Source organism: Mycteria americana, chromosome 18, assembly GCF_035582795.1.
Source record: "Mycteria americana isolate JAX WOST 10 ecotype Jacksonville Zoo and Gardens chromosome 18, USCA_MyAme_1.0, whole genome shotgun sequence".
Taxonomy (NCBI): domain Eukaryota; kingdom Metazoa; phylum Chordata; class Aves; order Ciconiiformes; family Ciconiidae; genus Mycteria; species Mycteria americana.
This window is the reverse complement of record NC_134382.1, coordinates 2325729-2340010: the sequence shown is the minus strand read 5'-3', so window position 1 is coordinate 2340010 and position 14282 is coordinate 2325729. Positions and strand designations below refer to the sequence as shown.

At 50.6% G+C, this 14282-nt stretch overlaps 1 protein-coding gene across 2 annotated transcripts in view; it reads left to right on the top strand.

The window, feature by feature from the left end:
* ZBTB40 (zinc finger and BTB domain containing 40) overlaps window positions 1-14282 on the top strand; it is a 132822-nt gene that overhangs the window by 30988 nt on the left and 87552 nt on the right. Inside the window, exons 10-17 of one of the 2 annotated variants that reach the window (XM_075520548.1) lie at window positions 1643-2050; window positions 2523-2729; window positions 3558-3722; window positions 4182-4396; window positions 4988-5150; window positions 5483-5569; window positions 6560-6780; window positions 7494-10642. In XM_075520548.1, the coding sequence (XP_075376663.1) occupies window positions 1643-2050; window positions 2523-2729; window positions 3558-3722; window positions 4182-4396; window positions 4988-5150; window positions 5483-5569; window positions 6560-6780; window positions 7494-7685 (1658 nt within the window). In that variant the 3' untranslated portion in view covers window positions 7686-10642. Of the gene's footprint in view, window positions 1-1642; window positions 2051-2522; window positions 2730-3557; window positions 3723-4181; window positions 4397-4987; window positions 5151-5482; window positions 5570-6559; window positions 6781-7493; window positions 10643-14282 lie in introns of those variants that run through there. The other variant, XM_075520547.1, reaches the window with a different exon arrangement.

Genomic DNA, 14282 nt, shown 5'->3' with positions numbered 1-14282 from the left:
CCAGACTTTGAAAGCCTTTTGAGGGTGTATTCCACCATCAGGCAAGGTTCCTCCTGCCATCTGGGATGTATATATTACACTGGCACGGGACTACAGGGTGCAGGTACTTAGCCATTGATTTCACATGATCTGTTCTCTGGGAGTAGTAGCATCCCCCTGAAGATGGATAGCTGTTCCTGGAGCCCCTTTATGCATTTCCCCGTGAAGGTGGACTAAAGTTGAGAGCTCCCCCTGCCTTTATACCATTATGGTCTTGTGCTGTTGTCTAGGCTAAAGGTTTGTAATCCTGAACAACACTTTCACAGGCATAAGAGCAGGAGGACCATGAGCCAGCTCTTGGTGCACTGGGGTCTGTGGCAAAACTTCTCTTCACTTCATCTGACTTGGGTTACACCCCTGCTGCCATGGCACTTCTTCTAGAGACTTCTAGTCCTGGTTTACTTAGTGCTTATATCTTTGTCCACATTCATCCTGTCCAGCAAGATGACTCTTTTTGATGTTCAACATTTCTGGGAGGTTTGAATATACTTTTTTACTTGGGTGAGAAAAACTGAGAGTGTTGGTTATAGGGATGTGGGAAGAGACCTTAGAGGTGAAAGGTGTGTATTGCTATCTTGACAGAGCAGGACAAACAGGAAACCAGTCTTCCAGTCTGTTTTTCTCCCTTGATGTGTTCACAGGTCAGTGGGTCACCACTTGACATCTTAAGATTTCCAAGTCTGTTGTAATATGTCATCTGGTTTCTAGTTGGTTGGGAATCCAGTAGCACTGTGCAGGGAGGACACTTTGCTGAGCTCTTCCCATAGTGAGGAAGGCAGAAATGAAGTTTTGCAAGCACAGGCTGAATTTCCTGTGGATTGGCAAAAGGAGAAGTCTGCACTGGTTTCCATGGCCACACAGTTGCATGGTTCTCATTATAGCAAAGAAGCCAAATATATCTGTTTGTATTTTGATTTCTTCCATACATGTATTCCCTGTGGGTCTTTTCTGTAGATTGAGATCCTAGGTGAATTTTCCAGCTTGTGCTTTTTGAGATGATGGTGTTACAGGGACTCAGAAAAGCATTAGACTTTGTAAGAAGTGAATGTAATGAGCGATTTAAAATACCTCGGGGCCCTAACCAGAAGACTTAAAAGGGTCGTAGCAAGATTATCTGTTCCCTTTCAAAGAGTTTGTGTTTGGGAAATGTTCCTGAGATTTCTTGTAATTAATGGCTGGATATCCACTCTCAATGGAAGACTTAGTATCATACCTGAGGCTCAGGTCTTCAAACATTTAAGCACGGCCGTAACTTCACATGTCTGAGCAGGAGGCAGATGCGTGGAAGCAAGAGTTGTTCCTGTTTGAGGAGTAAGTTCTTTGGAAAATCTGCCCCTGGCTCTTGCCATCTAATCCAGCCCATGGTATATGTGAGTGGAGAAACTCAAGGACCACTCTTTCATGCGTTGTACCATGCATGGCCACGGCCGCTTTTGGGCAGAGCCATGTGCCACTGTTATGATGGGACAACGTGTCTGATGTGTGTTTGTTCTTGCTGTGCAAGGACAACTGTCTGTGTAGGAGCATTCAGGGGATGGGAGACCAAGGGGTTGGTGCCCAGTCCTGCTGGTCACCACTGAAACAGGAATTGCTATTTCCACAGGTCTCTTGACTGAGGGAAGTGGGGAGAAACCTGGGATCAGGAAGTGGATGGTGAACAGTGAATCCCAAGTTGAAGCTCTGGACAAAGATGAGGACAAAGCAGGAGGTGCTAGTGCCAAGAAACCAAAGAAACCTGAAGAAAAAGCTTCTTCCAAGAAGAGTTTTGTCTGCAAAGCCTGCGACAAGACCTTCCACTTCTACTGCCGCCTGAAGGTGCACGTGAAACGTTGTCGAGTGGCCAGAGGAAAGCAAATCCAGTGTAAGGAGTGCAGTGAGGTCAAATCGACAAAGAAGGAGCTTGAGAAGCATCAGCTGGAGGTCCACGGGGTGGTGGGGACAGCCAAGAAGAAGAAGAAGAGGCTCCCCGTGGCGTGTGACATCTGTGGCCGAGAGTTTGCTCATGCCTCAGGTAGAGTTGGTGGGAGCAGGGGTGTTTGGACAGAAGTCTGGACAGTATAATAAAGGAATAGTCTGAAATCTTCTCCTCCTCCTCCTCCCTGCAGCTCTGTAAGCGTTGTGTGAGAGAAACGCGGCTCAGCTCATTTCTCCTGCCCCACTGAGCACAACCGCTTTCTGATTAGTTCTTCCCTAATTGGTTTTCCACATGGCTCATCAAGGAAAAGTGGGGCTACTGGCAAATTTAAAAGCTTCCAAAAATAATCAAGCTGTTCCAGTTCTGTGGCTGGTTTAGCAGGAAGAGTAAGAGGAGTTGAGTCTCTTTGCCTTTCCTGTGGCAGCTCATGATATCCTGGTGGACCCCAGTGTCGCAGGCAGGCTGGTGGACCTCTGGGCTGGGTGGAGTGGTGCCTCTGCAGCAGGGTTGGGCAGGGCTGGCACTGGGTCCCACCAGTGCCACCCCGGTGTCCTGCCTCCCTCCCCAGGGATGCAGTACCACAAGCTGACGGAGCACTTTGATGAGAAGCCCTTCTCCTGTGAGGAGTGTGGGGCCAAGTTTGCAGCCAACTCCACGCTGAAGAACCACCTGCGGCTGCATACAGGGGACCGGCCCTTCATGTGCAAGCATTGCCTGATGACCTTCATGCAGGCCTCGGCCCTTGCCTACCACACCAAGAAGAAGCACGCTGAGGGTGAGCCTTCCCCATGGGAGCCCGGCTGTGGGCTTAGCTTGCTCCATCCACCCCTTTGTGCCCTGTTCCTCCATCTGCCTCCTGGCTGCTTCCCCATCCTTTGGGGGAGCCCTGGGCAGCAGGTTGCTCCCAGATCTCCTTCACCCACATGGTTTTGCCTGCAGTTCCCCACTCTGCGTTTCCCCCATCCCCTTCTCCAGGTCCTCAGATTAGCCACCCAGTTAGCAGTTTGCTCTCCTTTAAGGGAATCTTCCTCTTCTTCCACCTTCCTTGTTTTTCTCCTGAGTAGCTCCTCTCTGTCCCCTCATGTCTAGACTCCTGTGATGTGTCCTCCTCCCTCTGGTTAACCTGCTTTATCCTGTCCCTCACTCTGGCTGAATTTCACACAGTTTTTCATGCCAGTGCTTCTGCCCCTGGATCCAGTCCCATGCACTACTGGGGCTTAGGCATGCCTCTTCCAGCTCATGGGCACAGAAGATGCATCACCGTGTTTATAATAAATATGCTCGGGTGTATTTCCCACTGTTGCACGAGTGTGATGCAGTTGGGCAATTAATTTTGAACATGAGACACACCATGCTGATGTACCTCCAGATGTATGTAGTACCTCCGGATACTTGAGGTCTGTAGTAATTTAATACTCCCTGTGCAGGTGTGGTTTTCTCCAGCACCTCTAGGACCTTTTTGACCATGTGCTGAGATGCTCTGGCTACCTCAGGAAAGCCTGTGCACTTTACAGTCTCTTCCCTCTCCCTTTGAAATGAGACATAGTCCAGACAGAGCTCCTGTCCCATTAGGTGCAGGCTCTCACCCTGGCTGTCACTGCAGGGAAGATGTACGCCTGCCAGTACTGTGATGCCGTCTTTGCCCAGTCCATCGAGCTGTCGCGCCACATCCGGACTCACACGGGGGACAAGCCATACGTCTGCCGGGAGTGTGGGAAAGGCTTTCGCCAGGCCAATGGGCTCTCCATCCACCTCCGGACCTTCCACAGTGAGTGCGGCCAGCTGCCTTCCCAGCTTGGCCAGTCCAGCCTACAAGACATGGCTTCTGCAGGGTCATGGTAGACCCATCTGTGCCAGCAGAGGCTTCTGCAGGTGTTACTGGTGCCTGCAAGCTTGCTGGGTGTCTCATGGTGGGGTTTTTTTCCTCCCAAGAAAAGCAAGACTCTTCAGTGATTTGATGCTGTGGGTGGGGTTATCCCAAAGAAAATGGCAGGGCTGGCTTCCAGCAAAACACAAGCTGCTGGGAACCTACCACGGGAAGCTGTAAATGAGCAGGAGCAGCAACATCTGTATACAAAGCTAAAATTCCAGTGCTAGTTTTCATCTGGGAAATAACAAGCTTTTATTTCCCTTTTCTTTCCTTCCTCTGTGAATTCTCCTCTTAATTATTTCTTTTTTCCTTGATTTCTTTGTCCCCTGTGGTTCTTGTTGCGTTTCTGGGCGGCAGACATCGAAGATCCCTATGACTGCAAGAAGTGCCGAATGAGCTTTGCCACCCTGCAGGAGCACCGCAAGCATGTCCACGAAGCCCACTCCCGGGAGTACCACCCCTGCCCTACCTGCTCCAAAGTCTTCAGCGCCCCGTCACTCCTGGAGCGCCACATGGTGACCCACGTCGGAGGAAAGCCTTTTAGCTGTGAGATCTGTGACAAAGCTTACCAGGTGAGCTGGTGCAGCAAGGATTTGGTCTCATGTGCTGGAGGTTGCCGTTGCCTGCTCCTGCACCAGGTTGTCTTTCCTGTCCATGCGCACTGAGCGCAGCAGTTTGTGGTCAGCAGAAGGCAAAATTGTAGAGAGGAGACAGAGTCTGTAGGGAAAAGGCAGGTCCATGGAGAGAGTTGGGCCATGACTGCAAAGGGCTACATACCTGCCTGTCTGGACCCTCAGGAATCTCTTTCACCCAAGTTTCTAGCTACCAGGAAGTGTAGGAATAAAAATACTTGTGTTGCAAATGGCATGCCTCAGTAGGAGTGTGGGGGGGAGCACATTCCTACAAGGGAACAAAAATTCACACCAACAGGAGACCTGCAGCGAGTGAGATGGGGATGAGGGATTAAGCAGTGTTCAGCTCTTCAGGGACAATGGAGAAACAGAAGTGAGGTGTTAGCTGTTGTCCTGTGGGAGGATGAGCAGGTCTTGTACCTGCTGAGCACAACCTCACTGTTCCTGTTGCTTTCTACGCCGTTTCTTGCTGTCATGATGTCCCTGGAACAGCTTTATATTGTAACTGTGATTTGATCCTTATCATTGCAGCAGTTGTCAGGGTTATGGTATCACAACCGGACCCACCACCCTGATGTCTTTGCAGCTCAGAATCACCGCTCCTCCAAGTTCTCCTCCCTGCAGTGCAGCTCCTGTGACAAAACCTTCTCCAGCACTGCTGCTCACCGAAAGCACGTCAAGGCAGAGCACACAGGTAACGGCCCATTCATTAGTGAACAAAAACACGTGGTGACTGCTGGGAGACATGTAGTAATAATTCTGATAAGACAAGGTTGTGCATCCCATCTACCTGCAAATCACAGTAGATTCTTTGTGTCCTGTAGCAGTCTCTTCTGGCAAGTCTCACCTCAGCGTCTTGCAGCTTACTTGCTCTTGGCCTCTCCTTTTCCTGCCTTATCTCCAAAGATGCTCCTCATGTCTGTATGCATGTGTGGTGTTGCTGAAACATTAACAGAGCTCTGGTTCAGAAGGTCTCTTATAGAAGACCTTGGGTGCATGCTTTCCTGTTCTTGACCTTGTTTGCAGATGTGAAGTTCCACGAGTGCGAGACGTGCAAGGAGCTCTTCCCCACACTGGCTCTCCTGCAGGTCCATGTGAAGTGCAGGCACTCAGGTCTGTTACCTTTGCTGTTGCTCATGTTACCTTGTGAGCAATGACTGCTCCTATCAGTGAGTGATGTCTAAGCTGAAAGTGGGAGAGTGAAGATGGACATAGTCCTTACTAAGGCAGAGTGTGAGGAAACAGAAAATATGGATGAACTGGAAAAGCACTGGTTTTGGTGAGGCTGAGACATGTTTGTTAAGCTTCTGGAGCCACTGGAGTCAAGGAGGGATCTGGATTTACTTGTTACAGCAGAGAAGAGAGCTAAGTGCAAGTGAGGAAACATCAGCACAGAGAAATGAGGAACTGAACCCCGAGCATTGGGGTCTGTGGAGGATAGAGCTAGTGGGAGACTGGAGAAAAAGGGAGTTTAGCACCAGAAAGATCAGAGAGGGATCTGGACTTGGGGAGACCACATCAAGGGCCCTTCTGCAAGTGTGCAACCTGAAGCAAGGCTGTGAGGGCAGTCAGCTGGCATACCAGACTGCTACAAAAGGTGGGTCTACAGGGCTGTGCATGGGATAGCAGGAGAGGAGATGGATCAGGAGATGTTGGAGGGGACAGCCAACAGCAGCCTGGAGAGTGAGGAAGGAGAAGACCTAGACATAGCTCTGAGAGGAGAGAGCCCCTGGGGTGGATAATGGGTTTGCAATAGCTGAATCAGAACGTGTAAGCCAGGCCAACACGGAGCAATGCTGGATGGTGCAAGGGAACAGGGAGAAGAGATGTTTGCGAGAAGGGACAGCTGCAGCTACAATCAGATACATCACGCTGTTTTCCGGATGCTGGTGCTGCAGGGAGCTAGAGCTGAAACAGATCTGAATAGCCATGAACTGTTTGATAGACAGTGGTGTAGCCAGGAGAAGGAACAATGGCACATGCTGTGCTCCGAGTCCCTGGTGGGTTTCAGCCCTGCGCATCCTGGCCATTTGTAGCTCCTTGTGCCCTTGGTCTGGCCCTGGCTGTCACAGCCCAGGCTCAAGGCAGTGCTTCTTCCCCCAGGCTCCCAGCCATTTCGCTGCTTGTACTGCTCGGCATCCTTCCGCTTCCCAGGGGCCCTGCAGAACCATGTCACCACAGAGCACTTCAAGCAGACGGAGAGCACCTTCACGTGCGAGCTCTGTGGGGAGCTCTTCCCCTCCCAGGGCGAGCTGGAGGGGCACTACAGCGCTGAGCATCCCAAGGTGGTCTTCTCCCAAGCCACCATGGCCCAGATTGTGCAGGTAAAGACTGCTCTGTGCCGCAGCCCCTGCGGTTGTTCATCCATCCTCCCCCTCCAGCCCTCTCATTCTTCCCAAATCCACCCTGTGGCTCCTGTCACTCCTGATCCCTGATTCCCTCTTCCTAGAAGGGTCCAGGATGCAAGCCCCCCAGCCCACAGTGCTCTGGGATTTCTGTGATAGTGCAGAGGGGAGGGGAGGGGAAGCAGCTCAGTCCTGGTTTTCAGGAGCTGAGGAGGAGGGACTGCGCAGAGGTGCCTGGTTACTCAGAGGCTATCAAAGCCCAGATGATATACCCCATGAGATTATAGCTGCTTTGTTGGAGGCCATATGCTAGGCTTGAACCCAGACTCTTTCTCCTCAATATCTCAGCCATCAGTGGAGAACAGCTCCTTGGATGAGGGAGCCCAGTGTGCAAGATTCCCTGAGCTGGCATTCCTCCAGTGGATAATCACAGAGTGTTTATTGTCTACGACTGCTTATTATAGCAATTTTCTGGAGATAAATATTTAATTACTCTCCTGTCTTCTCTTTTGCATCATCGATGTGTGTGGTTTGGTGTTTCCCATTAGTGTCACGCCTATTGTAATCGCAGACCTCTGGCGTGAAGCTAAATGTTATTACCAGAGCTGGGACTGGGAAAGATGTGGGTAACAAAGTGATTGTGGGGAAAGTGGTGCTCTAAGCGTCTGACTCTCAGGTCATCTTCCACGCAGGTGATTCAGACGTCTGAGCAAGGAGCAGCAGAGCACATCATCTCTTTTGATGAGGCCCAACTTGCTGACTCCCAAGTCTTTGTGACATTGCCCGAATCCCAGGTGAGCCAAGCTGGCTCCGAGCTGGTGGCAGTGACCATGGAGGACTTGTTTGATGACAAAGTCACTCTGATTTGTGAAGAAACCAAGTGAGAGTGAGCAGGAGCCTGCGTGTGGCACCTGATATCCACTGGACTGGTTCAGGAGCTGTACCTCATTGTGCTGCTCTAGCAGGAAGATTCAGGGTTTCTTTGGGAAAGCAACCCAGGTATGTGATGCTGCAAAAGAAGTGGCATACAGCAAGCACAGCATGACCAAGGACAGAAGAGGTTTATAGACATTCACAAGGGCCTGGGAAGTCTCCCTGCAGTCAGCAGCTGCCAGCTCAGGTGAGCTGGACCACTCATCCCTCTCGGCTCAAGAGAAATAAAGCAGCAGAGGAAAAGATGGGAACTGGGTGTGTTCACATGTGTTCCTCCACTGCTGTGAACAGAGCGGAGGAGACTAGTCTAGTGCAGGGCAAAGTTGGAGTGGTATGGGTATGTGAAACCAAAGAAAAAGCTGTCCTGAGAATATGGGGTGGAGATTTTTATGGCTGAATCAGTGATGTGCTCGCAGGTATCTGCTACTCTGCAGGGAGAGTAAGGGCTGCTTTGTTTCTTCTCTTGCTTTCCCCTGTACCATTATGCTGCCTGTTGTGCCAGTTAGAAAAATCCCCCAGTGCAGAGCTTACATTTGAGCCTCTCTGCTCGAGCAGAGACTACTTGGGAGTTGTGCTAAATGGCTTCGGAGCTGTTTAGGTAACACCTTGTGTAGCACAGGTCTGATCCCATCCATGTTTTTGCTGCGGCTGTCCATTACGAAGAAGGGTCACAAGCAGGTCTAAGCATCCACATCCTCTTTGCGAGCAAACAGCCCTGAGATCTCCCACCCCTCCTCTAATTTGCCAAGGACATGCTGAAGCTACCACATCGGAGAAACGAGGAGAAGCTGTGCCTGCATGCCAGGGCCTGTCGTTACTGGGATCAGTGAGTTGGCACTAATGAAGGTATTTCTGTCTGGGTGTGCAATAGCTGCTGTGACTGCACATAGCTGTTCCCTGTGGCACACAGGGCATTGCTTTGTACAGTGCATTGAGATACCTAATGCAAAGTTTGCTTCCCCGGTACCAGCACAATGCAACAGCTTCATTGAAGCACACTGGCCCCTTTAAGGCTAAATTTAATAAAGCTTTTTTATCTGCAGTTTCCTCAAATATAATCTGATAATTAATGGTTTGCTGAATCCATTATGAAGTGCAATTAGATAGATGCAGGGTTCCTGTGGCTCTGAGGGGACTGGTAGCATTTATCTTCCTTTCTCTTATGCCAAAAGGTTGAACTCTGCCACTGCAATATTTACATACTGAGCGGTGATCCTCGCCGCATCTCACAGCCTGAGACCCTGCAGCGAGCAGTGCCCGTTTTATCACGCTGCCCAGAGCCACGGGAGTGCAGAAGATGAACAGATTGGAGTTTTCCAGCAGCATCTTGTGCTGGCTGCTCACAGCCACCAGGCAGAGATGGTCACACAGGAGCGTGTCAAGGTGGTTGTGCCAGTGAGATAGTTTGTTGTTCCTGTTACAAGTTGGAGAGAAGTGAACAGCAAGGGGTGCCCCCAGGAGAGGGGCTTGGTTGAGCTAATGTTCTGCATGACATTTTTTGTGTGGGTGTGGCAGCAAGTATATGACCCTGTTGAAGTGTTGCACATGTTAAGAAGTGCTCCCACCTTTCTCTTCCTCAGTTGCATGCACAGTTTGTCCCCCAGGCTTTGCCGTGAAGTGGAGGAAGCATGAGGTTAAGTTGCCACTGAATCCAGGAATGACCAGGAGATGGTGCTCAAGGCCTTGAGGATTAGTGCTAATGGCCAGGTGCCTCTGCACCTTTGCTGAAGCTCCTCTTAGCCTTCCCAGGCCCTGCCCAGCTCCTGGGCTGGCAAGCGTGGATAGCCCTTGAGCCGCTGCCAAGCTGAAGGACAACTCCAAGCCCTGGCCAGGACACCTCCAAACCCTGGATCGCTCTGCTTAAAGAAGAGCCTGAAACTGGGCTGTGGCCACCTGTGGAGAGTGTAAAATACATCTGTTACTGAGGTAGAGCAGCAAAAAAGCCTGGGATCCCCCTCGGCCAGGAGGAGAGCAGAGGGGGAACTGCTGGAGACCATCTCATGCCTGCCTGGACACAGAAGAGCTGTGCGTGGTGCTTAGGATGAGTGCAGGGATAATGACAGAACAAGCAAGTACATCTTGATGGTCTTGGAGCAGATGTGTTGGGAGGTAAGCAGTGGATTTTGTGTCCCACAGGCTGGTGGAGATGGAAGCTGTTCCCCCTTTTCTGGCTCTATGGGGGCTGGGAGCTGTGGAAATCCTGCACAGGCTGTGTGAGTGCTCTGGAGCAGGGAATGAATTGTCCAGGCAATGCTTTGCAGATGTCCTAGCCTTCATTTGGGAGCCAATATCTGCATGGAGCACTAGATGAAGCTGATCTCCCTTTGTTCCTGAAAAACTCTGGAGGAAGAGTAAAGGTTTAGCAGGGCTTGGGGAGAAGTTGCCTTATTTATAGCCCTTTCATAAGGCAGAGGGAGGTTAGCTAGGGACGAGCATGCAAACAATGCGTTTCGGCTTTGATCTGTTTGGTCGCTGTTGACCGAGTGTTGTCATAGTTGAAGGGGGACGGTGTAGATCACACATCAGGCGCAGTTCAGGCTCACGTCTCCTGTTTAGGGCCATCTCTCCTGCCTTTGTGCCCTGCAAGAGCCTGTATGGATGTATCCTCGGCAGAGTCCTGCCAGCAGTATACACCTAGCTCTGCAGCTGTACAGAGACCATCAAGCATCTCCTGTATCATTATGAGGGGATTATCACTCAGATGCCCCCATTCCAGTTCCTTCTTGATGGATGAAATATGCATGTCAGAGCAAATTGCAGTGTTAGCAACACCTATGTCCTACCTGGAAGGAAGATATGTTTCCCAGAGCACATCCTGGTCTGGTGTGCACAATGCTGAAGATGCTGATCACTAGCGATTTCTTGTTATGCTGCATATTCTTTTTTCTCTGTAAAAATAAAACATGGAGAATGAAAGATGTAGCTGCACAGTGTCATGTGAAGCAATTGATCTGAAGGAAAAATCCTTATTTCTGAAAATGTGATTTTTGCAGGTCTGCTCCCTGGTGCTGGCTGACCTATTGGGTTATGTGGGGTCCTGTGCCCCTCTTGGCTTTGGTGCCATCCTCTGTAAGGAAGCAGAGGAGCTATTGCCAGGTCAGGCTGGAGCACGGGACCGTCCTGCCCTTCGCTGCGTCCTGTTGCAGGTGCCAGATGCTTTTGGAAAAAGGGCAGAGTGCCTGTAACAGAAGCCTGGGGAGTAATGTCCCATGGAGGACGTTGGATCAGTTAATGATTTGTGTATCTCCATGCATTAATTGGTGCCATTTAGGGTGCAGGACTAAGCTTGTGACTGTTAGGAAATGTCTGTTTTCTGCACAACTTTCATTCTGACCTGTTGTCTGTCCTGTTCACTGAAGGAAACAGTGAAGGTTCACTGAAGGAAACATTTGGCAGGGTGCTGCTGGTTATGGCAATGGCTCTGAGCAGCCCTCACTTGGCATTTCCCAATGCAAAGTATAATTTGCAGCCCCAAGGTGTTATTTTAACACAGTATATGCAAATTCTGTGCTCTGGGCTTTGTTTTGTGTTTGGTGTTTTTGGTATTTTTTTTTTAAATCCAGTCCATCTGTGATTAGGTGCAAAGGTGCTGCTGCCTTGCCCAGGAGTGTGGGATGGAGGTGGTGGGAGCACAGAGAGCTTGGACGTTGCTTGAGTCCTCTCCTAGGGGAGAGGAGGAGGAGAGCAGGTACCAGTGGTCTGAAAACCCTCTGTGTGAGTTGGGCAAGCCCTGGCAGCCCCTGCACCCCGGCTGATGCTGATGTCTTGGCAGATTTCATTATTGATCTGGCAGGCTGCCAGCATGTCCCCAGTGAATTCAAGCACTGGAAAAAGGAAGCAACGTTTTCAAAGGTCTCCAGCTCAGCCAGCACCAAGCGGCATTTCACAGGGCAGAGATGAGATGCTTCAGCAGCCAGAGGGATTTCCATCTCCTGAATATTGGTGGTTTGCTGCAGACGGTGAAAGCCGAGGTGCTTCCCCAGGAGATGAGCTCAGTAACCTTTTGTAATGGGGAGGAGTAGGATGGCTAAGGAGGGGGCTCGGCTGCCTCTCCAGCATTGGTTAATGCGTCTAATCCCCCAGCACAGTCAGCTGTATGGTGCCTCGTTGCAGTAAGTCACTACGATTCCTAATTTCCTGCATTAAAACAGTAATTCCTTTTATCAGGTCTCCAGCTAGCCTTTCGCACACAATGAGAGCGCAAGCAGAAGCTCTCACTTTGCCTTCCCTGCACCATTTATGATCATTCAAAGCAGGAAATCTGCCCAGGTTTCTAATCATATTTAAGCAAACCTGATAAAGTGTTGCTCTTAGTCCACTTAATACAAGACACGTGGATGCTGTGTAGCACCTGCTGTTAAGTTGCTATATATAGTTCTCATCTACAAACAGGAGCGGGGCTGGGAAGTGCCCATGGGTCGGACCATGGCACCTGTTTCTGTGGCCTGCAAGGAAACAGAAAGTCCTTGCTGGCAAAGCGAGCAGGTGAGACAGAGGCTGGAGGAGCAATAAGGAGCAGTGGGGATCCAAATTGCCTGGCATGCAGGCACAGTTGAGCTGTGTGCATCTTAGCATCGCTAAATGTCAGGCTGGATATCTGGGAAGAGGCGATGCCGGCTGCGTGGAGAGAGGGGGGAACTGCAGTCAGGATGTCTGAAAGCATCTTGAGGTCTGCTGGTCATAACTGGAGATGTGCAGAGCTGTGAGCAATGTTTGGGGGCTTTAGTAGCTGCTTTTGGCAGAAGTTGGGAGGTGTTTACTGCTGCTCCCTGCTCTGAGCATTGCTGCGACTAGATGTCATTCCCGTACAGCTGCTCACCCACAGCAGCATATGACAAGTAAACGACGAACTCGAGACTGTGCAGGCAACAACTAGCAGCACAAATCAAGGGCTGGAAAATCTGCCTTATTGCACAAGCGTGCAGGAGCTCTAATTGCTTGGTGTGGCTAAGGAATGACCTGGTGACAGCCTTCACCCACCTATGCCAGGGGACTGTGTTCACTCCAGTCTCTGTACTCTAGCAAAGGCAAAGTGCTGAGGGGCATCAATGTTAGTAAGAGTCCATCTGTACAGAGCACGAGTGCTTGGATTTGCCTTATTTCTATTCCCCTCTTGGACACCCTTGAGATGCCCAGCATTGAGGGCAGTCCAGACAGTGACCTTTTCACTTCTAACAGGAGCAGTTGATCCCTGTCTTGTTCCTGGGGAGCTCAAGGTCAAGTTTGCTGGCCGATATTTCCTTCATCCCCTGGATCAGGGATACTTAGAGCCCTGCAGCATATGGGAAGCCTTGTCTGGGCAGGCTGTCTGCTTGCGTTCTTCTCTGTGCTTCCCAGACCTTCTCCCACTGCCCCAGAGCCTCTTGCAGGTGGGGAGGGCTGGCCAGGATGGGTCTGTTGTACACATCCTCGCTTGGAGCATGAAGTAGCTGCCAACAAATGGGTCTGTCCAGATAGATTAGATCTAGGTTGGTGCCATGCATCGTCTCAGCCCACAGGTCTTCCAGCCACTGGAGGCTTCCCAGCAGAGATGGAGTTTGCTCTCCTCCTCTTGGCTGTAATAAGGTGAGCAGAGCCCTGCCTCAGGTTTCAAACCGCCTGTGGAGATAATCTGTACCCCTCCAGCTGTGCTGAACCTGCTAACAGGCGCGATGATGGCTTTCCCTGACATGTGAATCTGCCCAAGGAGGCCAAGGCCATATGCCACCTACTCCATGGTGTTGGCTTTCTTGGCCAGCACTTCGGTTGGGAAGGGTTGAGCTCCAGTCCTTGCCATCCACCCTCATCCCTCTGCTATGCTGTGCTTCACCTGGACAAGGTTTCCCTGCAGGTTCATCGCAGGCCTCCACCCACCTTCACCTGGGCTTTGTCATCACCCAGAGCATCTTCCCCAAAGCTTGTCCCATGGAGATAGTGCATCTCAACATACACTTGCCATGAGCTGAGCCCCATGCAGGGCTTTGCTGTCTGTAGATACTACATGTGGATGCACATCTGGAAAGTCTCCAATTGCTGGTAAATAACTCCCATTCTGGCCTTCTGCAGGAGTTGCAGGGAGGGCTCTGTGCTGGGTGGAAGATGGGCGGGATGGCTGGAAGGGCCCCTTGGCAATTACAAACATGTGGCTGGTTCCCTTTATCCAACTTGCATTGCTTTCACTTGTTCCAGCCCAGAGGCTACAATTGAGACAGTATTTAGAGCAGGGCCGCCCTGTCAGTTGATAATGCCATAATAATGTTACATTTGTTTAGCCCATTGCACTTCAAACCTTAAGTTGTTTCTTTTGTCTCTGAGCATTTAATAGCTGTTGTTATTGAGCTGTCCAGTGACACACAGGGCTTTTTCCAGCGTGATTATAGATGGTAGTGAATTTGGCGATACGCAGGAGTAGGTCAGATGATCCCTATGGCGTGTGTGAACTTTCATTTATCAATGCTACGTTTCTCTTGCAGCGAAACTGGTCTCTGTTAGCAGTGAATTCCCTCTGCAGCTCCCTACAGTCTCTCTCATCGACTAACCCAGATAATCCTCTGCTATCTGCCACATCT